The sequence below is a fragment of the Leptidea sinapis genome, chromosome 2, assembly GCF_905404315.1.
Source record: "Leptidea sinapis chromosome 2, ilLepSina1.1, whole genome shotgun sequence".
Classification (NCBI taxonomy): Eukaryota; Metazoa; Arthropoda; class Insecta; order Lepidoptera; family Pieridae; genus Leptidea; species Leptidea sinapis.
Genome location: NC_066266.1, coordinates 6,385,015 through 6,399,724, shown reverse-complemented (window position 1 = coordinate 6,399,724; position 14,710 = coordinate 6,385,015). Strand labels below are relative to the sequence as shown.

The 14,710-nt window shown below is 38.3% G+C and overlaps 1 protein-coding gene across 6 annotated transcripts in view; it reads left to right on the top strand.

Moving 5' to 3' along the window:
* LOC126975416 (ryanodine receptor) overlaps positions 1–14,710 on the top strand; it is a 189,105-nt gene that overhangs the window by 48,711 nt on the left and 125,684 nt on the right. For all 6 annotated transcript variants that reach the window (XM_050823328.1, XM_050823310.1, XM_050823312.1 and 3 more), the window contains 11 exons: positions 478–618; positions 1,015–1,169; positions 2,955–3,096; positions 4,462–4,672; positions 5,118–5,195; positions 5,439–5,569; positions 8,241–8,331; positions 9,166–9,315; positions 10,940–11,093; positions 12,864–12,991; positions 13,782–13,862. In XM_050823328.1, the coding sequence (XP_050679285.1) occupies positions 478–618; positions 1,015–1,169; positions 2,955–3,096; positions 4,462–4,672; positions 5,118–5,195; positions 5,439–5,569; positions 8,241–8,331; positions 9,166–9,315; positions 10,940–11,093; positions 12,864–12,991; positions 13,782–13,862 (1,462 nt within the window). The remainder of the gene's footprint in view (positions 1–477; positions 619–1,014; positions 1,170–2,954; positions 3,097–4,461; positions 4,673–5,117; positions 5,196–5,438; positions 5,570–8,240; positions 8,332–9,165; positions 9,316–10,939; positions 11,094–12,863; positions 12,992–13,781; positions 13,863–14,710) is intronic.

Sequence of the window (14,710 nt, the reverse complement as noted above, 5' to 3'; positions counted from 1 at the left end):
CTTCGCCGGACATAATGACAAAATTTCTCTGTCACTGTTCCACAACTTCGCACATCCACGTTATTGAATCGACTAACGACTCAACAAGTTGTTGGTACAATACTCTTGAACTAATGGATCTTTAAGCTAAGATTTTTTTAAATATAATATGGCTGAAGCAGTAATTCGGTGGATAATATATTGTACACGCACAGGGGCTCGACCGCATATCTTTTTCCCATTCCACTTGGGGTACATAAACAATGCCAGTAACAATTTAGTGGAGTAAATCTATTGAAACTTGATGTCAGATGTCGATGGGTTCTCACCTCCTATCATTTGCGTAATTTAGTAAGATGCGTAATATTTGTGTTTAGATAAATTTATGAAAAGCGACAGAAGTTCTGAGACTGTTTTCGATCTGTTCTCTCTACTTACCCGATCAGAAATTTATGAAGATATGTGTGTATGTATGTCCTAATGATGTGATGTTTCCAGCGTCCGTCCGAATATATTCGTGGGTCGTGTGGAAGGATCTGCTGTGTATCAGAAGTGGTATTTTGAGGTCACCATGGACCACATCGAGCAGACCACCCACATGATGCCACATTTGAGGATCGGATGGGCTAATACCTCTGGGTAAGAAATTGCAGCAGTACATTCTTTTTTTCTTATTTCTGTTTAAAAATGTATTGTATATGGTATCGATTAATGTGAAATAATAAATTTCACTTCATAGCTTATACTTCTAATGAGTATAGAGGTTAGGTTTAAAATTGATAAAAGCGATAGGCAACACTCCTGTGATACCTCTGGTGTTGCAAGAGAGTGTGGGCTACGGTGATCACTTAACACGATGAACGTGACCCATGCGCTCGTTTCCTTCTTTGCCATAAAGAAAGGAAAAGCTAAAAATGACTTTTCAAAGCATATTTGAATTTCATAGAATATTTTGTACTTTTAAAAAAATTACTTCTTGCTCCAACCTATCATTAGAATAAAATGTAGCATGTAATTAATTATGAATTTTTACAGCTACGTACCGTACCCGGGAGGTGGGGAGAAGTGGGGAGGTAATGGAGTGGGGGATGACCTATACTCATTTGGATATGACGGAGCGTACCTTTGGTCTGGGGGACGGAAGACCGCTGTCAACAGAACTCACGCTGAGGAGCCCTTTATCAGGAAAGGTACGTCCATGTATATTGTTATCACTACTTACTACAAAAATCCTCCGCCGCGTCTGTCCGTCTATCGTTTATTCTATATAGTTTATTCGCAATAAACTCAAAAACTATTCTACCGATTTTCATGCTGTTTTCACCAATGTATAGTGTGGTTTTTGAGGAAGGTATATAATTTGTTATGTTTTTGCAAAGATTTTTATTTACATACGTTAATTGTTGATGGTGTCGGAAAAAAATAATCCGTCTGGGAGCTTTCAACGAAAACACTGTCGAAGTCCTTTTGTTCAGACTGAATTTGATTGTATAAGAAGTAAATAAACATAACCTTGCTCTTTTTAAAAGGAAAGTGTTGCAAACCATCATTGACTATTTCCATTTTTACCAAAAATACCGTTGCTATTCCAACTTTTTTTATGAAATACAGCCGACGTTTCTTATGTGCAGTAAAAAATCATTCTGTTGGTTCATTTCGAAAAAGGTGAGCACTTAAGACAACATGATAGAAATAAAAAAATACACCGAAAAAGTGAAAACGTCAAAAAAAAATAGAGGGTAATAGTTAACCCCTATTTTGAACAATTCACGCATACTATTTAATAAACGTGGTCTGTTTTCATCGTTTTAGCAGCACGAGGCTCTATATAGACGTATAAATTATCTAAGTGTATATTATAATTAAGATCACTCGGGTTAAGTTTGCTATGACCGATCGCGCTCCTCGAGTTGGGTCGAGTCGACTTTACCCGATCGAGCGTCAAAAGGAATGGTGGGGAATAATAATTTCAAAGACCTCGAATAGGGTTGCCAACTTTTTTACAAGAAATAAAGTATATTCAGGTCTGTGAAGAATATTAAACAGTATTTTAGAAAAATGAACAGTATTTTATTCATTTATTGTTATATACATATTTTTTTGAACTTCTCGCACAACTTACTAATTTCATCTTGTTTAAAAACTTCATATGACTCACCAAAATTATAACTAAAATTAAAATAAATGAGGTAATTCACGGTCTACGTAAAAAAAGGTTATATGTCCTGAGAATGAGAACGAGAGCATACACTCGCATGTCTATCACTGACAGTCTTGAATATTTGACATTGACAGATTCGTTCAGAAACTCAGTGTGATAGGTTTGTGGCTACGTTCACGCTGTGCAGCAGTGAGCACCCTCTGACTAAATAAAACAAAGTGTGAGCGAGTAGGTATAACACATAATGTGTTTGCATGCTGAAAACAGTATTTTTTATACTTTATTTTTGTTCAACAGTAAAAAGTGCAATTTAGTGAAAAACAGTATAATACTGTTAAAAACGGTATAGTTGGCAACCCTACCCTTGATTAACATAATATGAATGTTTCCTCATTATGATATTTCTACAGACACTGACTTATACTATATACCACTGGGACCTGCCTGTTTGATATTCGCTATTTTGGCGCTGTTGGCCATGTAGAAAGAGTCTGCGGTACTAAAACTAGTAATGACAACGACGATAGATAGTGGGACACTATTTACAAAAAAATGTGTACTTTATTACGCTGATTCTTGAAGAATAAATAACACGGAAAATGAACGAATTTAATTCATCGTGCAAAAATACTTCAGAGTATTGTACGTTCCTTCGCAGCCATTTGTATTAAACGTCAAAATTAGTTCTTTGGACGCTCACGAGTGGTGCTTCAAATAGGCACAAAGTTTTGCTGTCAAACATATGGAACAGCCTGTCCAGTGGTATTTATACAGGTCAGTGTCTACAGATAATATAAGACATGTTACTGTTCAGGGGACGTGATTGGGTGCGCGCTCGACCTGACAGTGCCGATTATCAACTTCATGTTCAACGGGGTGAGGGTCACCGGATCCTTCACAAATTTCAACCTGGACGGCATGTTCTTCCCGGTCATCAGCTGCTCCAGCAAACTCAGGTATAATTATATAAATAATTTGGTTTGGTATCGAGACACTTGGCCCGTGGTGCCCAGAGGCGCGGAGAATGTTCAAAATTCTATCTTCGCGCCTCAATAAGGCTACTGGAAACCCAAATGCAGGCAGCTATTTCGGTCAACGGATCAGCAAAGCTACCCAGCGCGGAAATGCTGCCAGTATTCTTGGTACGCTTCCACGTGATGATAGTTTTAATTTTATTATAGTCATAGTATTGTAAATATAGTTATAAGTTTTGTTTTGTTTAAATAATATATAATATAAATAATTAAAAAAAAAATTGAAAACAAAACTTTATGAACCATGCGGGACTCGAACCCACGGCGTTCTTTGCAAGTGTTCTTCCAACTGAGCCAACCGTTCGAGAGAAAATAAAATCTTGTATGCCTTGTTCAACTCTCAGGTTGTGGCTTCAACTACAGGATCTACTTTACTAATTTAAGAATTGTTAAAAACCATATTTTAAAAGATTTTAAATTCCACAATAATAGCCTTTTTTTTCGAGTTCACTTCAATCTGTTCTGTTGCGCCTACTTGCTCCATTTGTCTTCTTACCTTCGAATCTTCCTACTTTGTCTCCTTTTCTATTCCTTGGCAAGAAAAATATTATTAAGTTTTGTTCCACTTCTTAGTAATCTTATTTTATCCCTGTGCATTGCCACTTATTGTCTTTTTCCCATGGACCCATCTTATATTTCTGTGCTTTCCTTTGGTAACTGATGGATAAGTTAATTATTATGGTGCATGTTCAATTGAGGTAAAGAAGGTATGTACTACAGTAGTTAAATCATCACCAACCAAAAAGCGGGCGAATCACGAACGCACTAACTTTTGTCTTTAATTGACCAGGAAATTTGCACAGGAAACAGATGGGTCGATTAAATAATAAAAACGGCAGGAAAAGAATTGAAAAGTAAAGCACAGAAGAGAGATAAATGAAGTAAGCTGGAGGGCGACTATACCCAGAGTGGAGTTCCAATAACATAACTTATTTACGCGTAGTCATAAGATAATATGTATTTGAAAATTGGTTGAAATCAATAAAGGCTTATTATTAGATATTATTGTGGTACCAGTTGGAGGCTCCTTTGCACAGGATGCCGGCTAGATTATGGGTACCACAACGGCGCCTTTTCTGATGTAAATCAGTAATGTGTAATCATTATTTCGTTTCGGTCTAAAGGGCGCTATAGCTAGTAAAATTACTGGGCAAATGATAGCGCAAGTAGTGCGTAATAACGTAGTGCCGCTCAGAGGTTTTTGGTTTTTCAAGAATTCTGTGCGGCACTGCATATTGGGCAGGCCGTATTTATTACCATCAGCTGAACATCCTGCCTGTGTTTCAGTTGTCGCTTCCTGCTGGGAGGTGAGCACGGTCGCCTCCGCTACGCCGCACCCGAGGGCTACTCCCCGTTGGTGGAGTCCCTGCTGCCGCAACAGATCCTCAGCCTGGAGCCGTGCTTCTACTTCGGCAACCTGGCCAAGCGCGCGCTCGCCGGTCCCCCTCTGGTGCAAGATGACACCGCCTTCGTGCCTACTCCTGTCGATACTGTTTCTGTAAGTGTTTCATGTTTTATGTAATTTCATTTCAATACACGCTACTTTCATGTCTGTCATTTGATACAACTTCTTGCTTAGAAAACGTTATAGGCTTGCAAAGCATCTCTGTTTTTTCAAATTTTATCGGTGAATTCAAGTGTGAATTGCTTTCCGTGCTCTTATACAAGCATTTTTGCGTGATTATGTTTTATGCTGCATTATCGATCCAGTTAGACCTCGTTTTCAAATTACTTTATTTTCATTTCCATTTTTAATTTAAGAGCCGAATGAAAAAATAATTGAAAGACAAATAATCAAATTTTAATTTCTCTCTCACTCAAAAGACGTTATATTATTGTAAAACACTGAAAAATGTGTACTTACTTAAATCCCTATTCTTATACATATATTATATATTATGTAACAGTTAGGTTGATAATGTGGGTATTGTGTGTTGTTGTAGATCACCCTGGCGACATATATCGAACAAATCCGAGACAAGCTCGCGGAGAACATTCATGAGATGTGGGCCATGAACAAGGTAACCTTTTTCATTCACTACCTAAACGTTTTGTTAGGATAGTTGTGTAACTAAGCAGTACAGTTACCATACTATAAACATAATAATTTATAATGTAGCTTTTATCTGATAGATTTGAAGGGCTGGGATTACCTGTTTAAGAGATGTCGCTTACCTGTTCAGTAAGAGGCACATAAGATATTAGATCTTAAAGATGATATATGTTAGCATCTGCTTCACTTATTTCCATACATAATGCGACAGATTGAGGCGGGCTGGATGTACGGCGAGCAGAGGGACGACCTCCACAAGGTACATCCGTGCCTGGTGCCGTTCGAGCGACTGCCTCCCGCTGAGAAGAGATACGACATCCAACTGGCTGTCCAGACGCTCAAGTAACGAAGCCACCTCAATAATTTGTGTTTATATCTATAATCTTAGGGTTAAGTGTTCAGCAATCATCTTCAAGATATTTTACTGCTTACATATCATATACCTACTGCAACTTGGCACTAAAGCAATCCGCTCATTCAAATAGAAAAGAAAAGTCACTCAGCATACATTCCAAAAGTAATGCGTTGCTAAGGTAGTCCCATATGCGTATGCCCGCACATTAACATTAGTAGCTATTTTCCACACAAACGTTCTCACCTCTTTTCTACTTGGTTTCAAGCTCTAGATCAAAATTATTTTCAAATACGATCAATATTATCATTATCTGTGTCTGTTTTTGTAGGTACTAGAGTGCTTTAAAAAATGCTTAAAACGGCCTAATAAATACTGTTACGTGTTAGGGTTCGAAGGATTTGGAAAGAAAGACCTGCTGAATCTTTTGAAGACTTTATTCACTAGCACTAGGTCCAACACAAAGCATTAGGTCCAAACATTAAGCACTAACGATGTCCTAGGTCGTAGCCAAGTCGTAGGGTTCCCTGGTATCACTCTTGATCACTAGTTTTCACTTCGAATTCGCGTCGAAAATAGCTCAAACTGAACTGAACTGGCTCACCTTCCTGCGGCTATCTATATGGGCCGATACGAGTCCCAGACCATTCCAGTAAGTTCCTTTCTGGACCGTACCCAACTCGCGCGCGTAACAGGAAATAAACTAGAAATAAATCCGTTAACAGCTACCGTTTGTGTTCTGTTATGGAGATACGACTCGAACCATCTTAGAAGGTCTCCTTGAATACCGACACGCTCAAGTTTAAATAATAGTCGGGCATAAGAAATTTTATCAAATGCCTTTGAGTAGTCGGTATAAATTGTGGCTACCTGGAATCCATTGTTTAAAGCCTCTAATACTTTATCTAGAAATTCGCAGAGGTTTGTTTCCGTCGTGCGTTTATTTACAAATCCATGTTCCTGTGGAATAATAAGTGTCATAGATTATTTTTTCTATTAATTTTGGGATGACCGATATCTTTGAAATCCCACGATAGTTTTTAATATTATGTCACCACTTTTAAAAAGGGGGACAATTATAGACATTTTCCATATTGATGCTTAACAAACTGAATGTAAAGATTTCCTACCTTCAGTAAAATTGGATGTAAGTGATCGCCTTTCGATGGGTCAAGTTTTAACAATTCATACTTTTCTACCTTATCATGTGATTATCTTGATTTATTCATTTTAACCTTTTCGATATCGATTTCGATTTTGAAGTCGCGTGCAATAGCTAGCAGTTAATAATAAAATCAGCCAGGTTCGTAACGTAATTGTACCAGATATAATATTATGTCATATTTTAAACAAGTTTTGCAACAGATTGCAAGGCCGCAATTTTGGAACTTTACATCAACGTTTTTATAACATTACAGTATTACGTTCCCATTTAATTTCTAAAATTTCGTTACAATTAGTTGTTGAAAGAGGAAGTTGCCGTGAACGAAACCCGGATTTTTGAGTTTTTGTGCTAAGCTTCTGTAGTCCTTAACGCACTAATGATCTCACCCGTGTAACGTGTCGCGCGACGGTATGTTTGTTTTAGAATTCTCTTTTAATCTGAAAAAAACCTTATCGGTTTTTTGCAGGATTCAGTTTAGTGGCAACGTTAAATACATGAGTTCACACATGCATTCAGTTTCAAGAGACGGCAATAAAACCGATTCTTGCTGAAGTTGATGTCAGAAATAGACTACAAACTGATCCGTCCGTATTGCAAAATGTGCAGTGGCATAGCGCATTCATAACTTACTTTCATACGATACAAAAATATCCAAAAAAAGAAAAGAATCAGTTATTTGCCGAATACACCAACTGCTGATCGTCTTTGCACTGTTGGGCTTGACTACAATCTTTTATCACGAAGCTGACGGCGGTTCCCAGTAAATTACAGTAAATCTGTTCGTCCATTGCTTCCACATAAATGAAGGACTGTTCGCATTCTTGTAAAAAACCGGATGGTGTGTTCACACAGGATCCCTATTCTGGGCCGTCGGAAACTGCCACGCAAGATATGCCGTGTGAACACAGTAGCGTCGCGTTACCACGCGCGAATACGACATCTATAGACCGTTCCTTGATGTTGTAAATTATTGTTGACGAGTCATATAGGCTAGTGGGTAGTGACCCTGTATACGAGATAGCTAGAGATCCCGGGTTCGAATCCCGGTAGGTGTAAACATTTCATGATCATCAGCTGGAAGACATCCACTCCTGGACAAAGGCCTCCCCCAAAGATCTCCACGACGATCGGTCCTACGTTGCCCTCATCAAACGTATTCCGGCGATCTTGACTAGATCGTCGGCCCATCTTGTGGGGGGCCTACCAATACTGCGTCTTCCGGTACGTAGTCGCTATTAGGATTTATTTTGCGGGATTTCGTTTGTTTGTTGTTTATTTTGCCATAGTAATCTTCCTCGAAATAAGATCCATATAATACTTTGGGAACGGGAGCGAAAACGGGAACCGGAACTGGAGGCATAAGGCATAAGATAATCTACTATTCCAAACTTACTTATTTTTTTTTAAATTCTTTATCTACGTGGACTAAGTCGCGGGCATCAGCTATCAATTTCATAATTTATAATTATTATTGTAATTATTGTTGTTGTTGTCAGAACGATATTGGCGCTCGGCTACTACATCAGCCTGGACAAGCCGCCGGCTCGCATCCGGAACGTGAGGCTCCCCAATGAACCATTCATGCAGGTCTGTTGTTAATAAAGTATAACTGTGTAATGTAGGCCACATTTCATTTGCCACTGTGGCATCGAAGAATACAAATTATTAATAAGCTCATATTTACCTAATTATCTTATATATATTATATATATCTTATATTCCACCTTCGCACGACTCGCCACAAGTTAAGATATCATCCCCACCATCTGGATGTGTGGCGGTCCTCCATAGTGCGGTTTTCAAGGTGTTTCCGGGACGATACGACATGGGTACCTTCAAAAAAAGCGCGTACACCTTGCTTAAAGGCCGGCAACACTCTTGTGATTCCTCTGGTGTTGCAAGAGAATGTGGGCGGTGGTGATCACTTAACACAAGGTGAACCGTACGCACGTTTGTCCTCCTATTCCATAAAAAAAACGTATTAATTCAAGAATAGTTACACAAATTTTAATCAATTTGTATATCCTCCATTGCATTAATTAAAGATGCAACGAGCTAAACACCTTGGTAAGGGCCTTTATATGATCGACAACTGGGCCGAAACTAAATAAACATCCCGTATAAATTGGATATTTGTGCAACATTTAAGTATTTATTCAAACAAAACAAATCTTATAACCATATTTATATTACTATGACTACATTAAAATAAAACTGTCATTGCGTGGAAGTGTACTAAGAATACTGGCAGCATTTCCGAGTTGGGTAGCTAGGGTCATCTGTTGACCAAAATAGCTGCCAGCGCTTGTGTTTCCAGTAGCCTTATAGTATTTTGTACATTCTCCGCGCCTCTGGGCCCCACGGGCCACGTGTGTCGATACCAAACGGCACAAAGATGTAAGAATTTTTGTGTAATTTCAGTCTAACGGCTACAAGCCGGCCCCGCTTGACCTGAGCGCGGTGACCCTCACGCCAAAGATGGACGAGCTGGTGGACCAGCTGGCTGAGAACACCCACAACCTGTGGGCACGCGAGCGGATCCAACAGGGGTGGACATACGGCCTTAACGAGGTGACTCACAAGCTGCTCAATAACTTTTATTATATTCATAACAGCTATGCATATACATAATATGCATTTAGTGCTCAGCTAACAGCAAACTTGATTGCGCGTGTACAATTGCGAACTAAAATGAATCAATTTTAATATGTGCGTACTACTTACGCAAACGATTACGGAATAAAAGACGGGGAAGATATCTTGTTTAACCATTTATTATAGAGCGTCAAATTGAATGAAAAATTTATATAATATATCAGAACAAGCTAAAACATGCATTTTTGTTTACGACTTTTGATAAGGGCGCTCGGAGATCGCTCCGGCACCGAGAGGTCGTGGCTTCGAGTACCGCAGCGTTCATAAATTTTGATTTAATTTGTAAAATCCCCGAAGTGAGGGGTATCACGTTTAAATTACAATTTTTTTATACATTAACATGGCAATAAAAAATAAGTTTTATGTAAATATGTATCTGGCTATAAAAGTATTGGTTTATTTATTTATGTGCTAACAGTACTCGTACAGACAGACAAATGCAAAAACATCTCGAAAGTAATTTTCCTGTAAGGCTGTATTTAGTGCTTGACTGACGATCAGCGCTGACGACGCTCGACCGACGTTCGGTTGAGCGTAGCTATAACTATGAAAACATATTCAGTACGCGTTCAGTTTAGCGCTGATGATAATGCTAAGATAGAGCTACGTCACGCTGACGAGAATCGTTGGTACGACGTTGGTCAGTCCGCTGACGCGCTATGGCGATAGATTAGTCCGTTCAGTGCGACACTGATCAAGCGCCATACGCGCACGTAAAATCGGTCGAGTCCCACATCGTTCATAAATTCAAGGGTCCTCTCCTAAAATCGATATTCGATATATCGCGGCATTTGTCGTGTCGAATCCTACTCTTAGTTATATCGTATTCAATGTCGAAACGATGATTGAACGAACGAACTTAGTTGAAAATGTCAGAGACAAATATTCGAATTCGACAAACAATCAAACGTCACATTTACGATAATCTCAACGACACCTTCTAGGCTGTCGTTACTTTTATCGTTTCAAGTTCTACAGATATATTTGCCATACAATACACATACTTAATAAATAAAATTAAAATAATTAAATGTGATTTACTATTCATTAGGAATTTTTTTACTCCCAAGTAATTTAAGTCATTTTGTTGATCGTTTATGCGTAGAAAGTAATGCAAATGGCTGCCTGTGAAATAGGAAGTCGACGAGAATAGAGAATATTTATTCAATTTCAAATGGTCATATTATATTCATAGCATAATTTTTGAATATTTACATTTTGTGTAAATGATACAAATTGGCGGTGGTCTGGCATGGTCCTTAGCGCCTAAACTATTAAGTATTGACTTTCGACACTTGACTGCGACATAGCACAGATAATGTTTAGTTTTTCAAGGTTTGCGCATAATTAATTCACTCCAATATCGTAAAAACATCAAATTATTAGTCTATGGTTATGATGTTGTTACGATAAACGATATGGAATTCGAACAATTGTTAGAGGGGAGGTGCGATATATTCGGGGTATTATCGTATCCTTCCGAATATATCGCTGTCGATTTTGCGACCTCCTGGTTACAAATATGATAACGTATGTTCAGGAGCCGGAGATGCACCGCTCCCCCCACTTGGTGCCGTACCCCAAGGTGGATGACGCCATCAAGAAGGCAAACAGAGACACGGCCTCGGAGACCGTTCGCACGCTACTGGTGTACGGATACAACCTGGACCCACCCACGGGCGAACAACACGAAGGTAATATAAGAAATGAAAATATAATTACTATCGTTAGTTTGCGTGCGTACAAAGTACACATGTCAGAAATGAAACAACTTTGTCAAAATTAATTGAAGTAGGCGTTACTTTGCATAAATCCATAATTATACAAATGATTTTAGTTTTCTTTAGTGTTAATTCCGCCAATATTTGTTTTGCTAAAATCTGGCACGAGACTGAGTCTGAGTCTAAACTGTGGCGAAACACGTGTCGAATTGTTGAAAGACAAATATTGGCGGAATTAACACTAAAGAATCCTCAAATCATTTGTATACTTCTTTGTCAAGCAAATTTTTAAATCTCGTTGATATTTATACCAATCTGTTCTGTAAATCTAATGTTTATTCAATACTTGCTGCCCGGCAAACGTTGTTTTGCCATATAAAATTATTTTTAGAGGTAGGCCGTTTCTTTGACATTGCAACATTACTTAACGTAGCCTATTTTACTCCTTATTACATCACATACCTGCCAATAAAAGTCCCGTCAAAATTGGCCGGAACAAACAGACAGACAGACAGACAAAAATTCTAAAAAATGTTATTTTGATCTATGTACCAATGTATATATATTCATTTACATGTAGTAAAATACGGTTATTTCAATATTACAAACAGACACTTCAATTTTATTTATATGTATTATATTATGTATAGATTAGAAATATTTTTTTTAATTAAAATGAAGTAGTTGTAATTAAGATTTTCTAATTGAAGTTTCACTCCACAGTAGGATACAATACTAGTGGGGAGGATGTTCTACTTACTAGCGGCGCTATGTGCTTCATGCTACGCTCCCCTTTCTCACTCTCTCAATGGGTCTCAATCAGTCTCTCCCTCTTCTAGGACAAAATCGTCCCACATTTTCATGTTACTTGATTGCGTTTCTAACCTTACCTTACCTCATGCCCGCAAGGAAGTTTCACTAAAAAACAAAAAGTATTTCAAATTATAAAGAAATTGTTAAAATATGTAAATGACGCAGATTTTTAAACTCCTGCCATATTAGCGTACTTGTTATTTGCTATGACGTCATAGTTCACATCAACAAACAAACAAGAGGAGAGATTACGTTTCATATCGACTGTTGACACTATTACGTCATATCGTTCTAACCAATGGCTTCTCATTCCAAAAATTTGAATTTTTCAGATTTATTTGCACCATTCATATATTTATTGCTCTAAAAACATATGTATAATTTTGATGTAGTAGTATTTTTATAATTATTTATTTTTTAAAGGTTATCGCAAAAAATGGCCTCAACTGTTTTAACCCTCGGCGTTATAGTTATTGATACGTTAATACAATATAATAATACATACGGTAAAAAATTTACCAAAACAATTATCCTTTTTAATTTAGAAAGAAGTCCTGGATACCGTATGCCTATTTCTTAAACATAGAACACAAGAATATTATGACAAAAATACGCGTGTAGAACCGCAGATCACAACGACTTTTACAAATAAGTAATAAGTGCTTAAGAAGTCTTTCATTGATAATTTATACGTCTAGTTAGAGTTTCTTGCTGTTAGACAATCGACAAAAACAGGCCAGGTTTAAATATACTATAGTGTGCGTGACAAGCTTCGGCTAGCACTCGCGATTTGTACGACACTTCGTGTTAGGGTGCGTGCATTGCTTAAAATAGAGGTTAACTCCAAACTCAATTTTATTCGACGTTTTCACAGCTGTCATAGTCTTATCTAGACGTATAAATGATCTAAGAAGTCCTAATATTCCGCAGCACTGCTGGCGGAAGCATCGAAGCAGAAGCAAGCCGATTTCCGCACGTACCGCGCCGAGAAGAACTACGCCGTCAGCTCGGGCAAGTGGTACTTCGAGTTTGAGATCCTCACCGCAGGACCCATGCGGGTACGACACTCTCATCATGTTCATCATCATTGTTGTCAGCAACACCTTCCTCAAGATATACCACAACAACCAGTCTTGTGCCTTTCGCGGTCTAGCGGACTCCTGCAACCAATCTCTCCATCTCCATCTTGTGGAACATTCTAGAACACTTTCTTTTATGTTAAGAATAATGGTAGGCTTTAGCGCCAATTTTTTTTATATAACAATAAGGGAGGAGACGATCAGGACGTTAAGCTGATGGTGATTGATACGCCCTGCCCATTACCATACAAGGCCCGTCAGGATTATTGAAAAACCTAAAAAATTCTAAGTGGCACTACAATTGCGCTCGTCACCTTGAGATATCAGATATTCAGTCTCATACGCCCAGTAATTTCACTAGCTACGGCGCGCTTCAGACCGAAACACAATAATGCTTACACATTACTGCTTCAGGGCAGAAATAGGCGCTCTTGTGGTACATCTTGTGCAAACAAGGCCTGCAATTATAAAATTACGACAATCAAGTGGATTAACAAGACGCAAGAAAGAAGTGTGTCTCACGACAGTTCCAATGGACCCAAAACACGGGTTAGATACTTGGTTTCAATTTTGAAGATTGAGGAGTTCCCTCAATTATTGGTACCCAATGGATTTCACCATGGGATACATTTTTTTTGTATAATCAGGTGAATCTCGACGACCACAGGTGCTATTATAAAAGCTTTTACACAATTTGATAACTTCATTTTTTTAAATCGGTTAAAATATACAATATCAACCATAAAAAATACAATAATCGTGGTTCCAGGTTGGATGGGCCCACGCTGACATGCCCCCGGGTATGATGCTGGGACAGGACGAGAATTCATGGGCTTTTGATGGATACAATGTAAGTGTTGTGCCAAATGAACGCTTAGTGATGTCTATAAGATGTATTTTACAACGAATTTTGTGCAGAATCACAGAAGAATGAAACATTATCGATAAATGCTTTGAAAGAATGTCAAAGTATACAAAACCTCCGCAATAGGCTTAGGAATAAGGCACTGTTACAAACAAGGAATATGTTATAATTGGGAAGTAAACACCTCTGGTATTTTTACTCAACGGGGCCTTGGGCAGTAGACAATACCCCTTGGTACGCAGTTTCGAATACTGCATTATCTATAAGTTGTAGCACAGATAGAAATTGCAGAATTGGGAATTGGCTCTCACATTGTATGATCTGCTTAATTTGAGAATAGAACTTATGCTATCTTCAAAAATATACTTCTAGATGGATGCACTAGGTAACAACGGGCCACGCAGTAGTAAACCAATTTCAATGGTCTCATTTTCTGTTTAGAATTTTATTAGCCAACATAACTAACCATTACATTAATGGATATTATAATTTGTTCTTTGACCTAACTCCTTCCCCGACCATGGCACACGTCCTAGCATTATTAAGTTTGGAGTTCGTCCACAGTTCTGTTTTGCTTAAAACTGTGAATTGATCTCCCATGTACAGTGTTTTATGAAGTGATAAGCCACGGCCTGATGGTAATTGAGATACGCCCTCGTCACTGCTATAACTTGGGATTCTTTCAAAATTCTGAGCTCTACTAAAGATGCGCTTGGCTCCTTCACATTTAAGATGTTCAGTGTCATTAGACCAGTAATGTCACAAGCTGCGATGCCCGTGTACATTCTTAAACTGAAACCAAAACACACTACGGATTGGTGCCGTTATGGTTC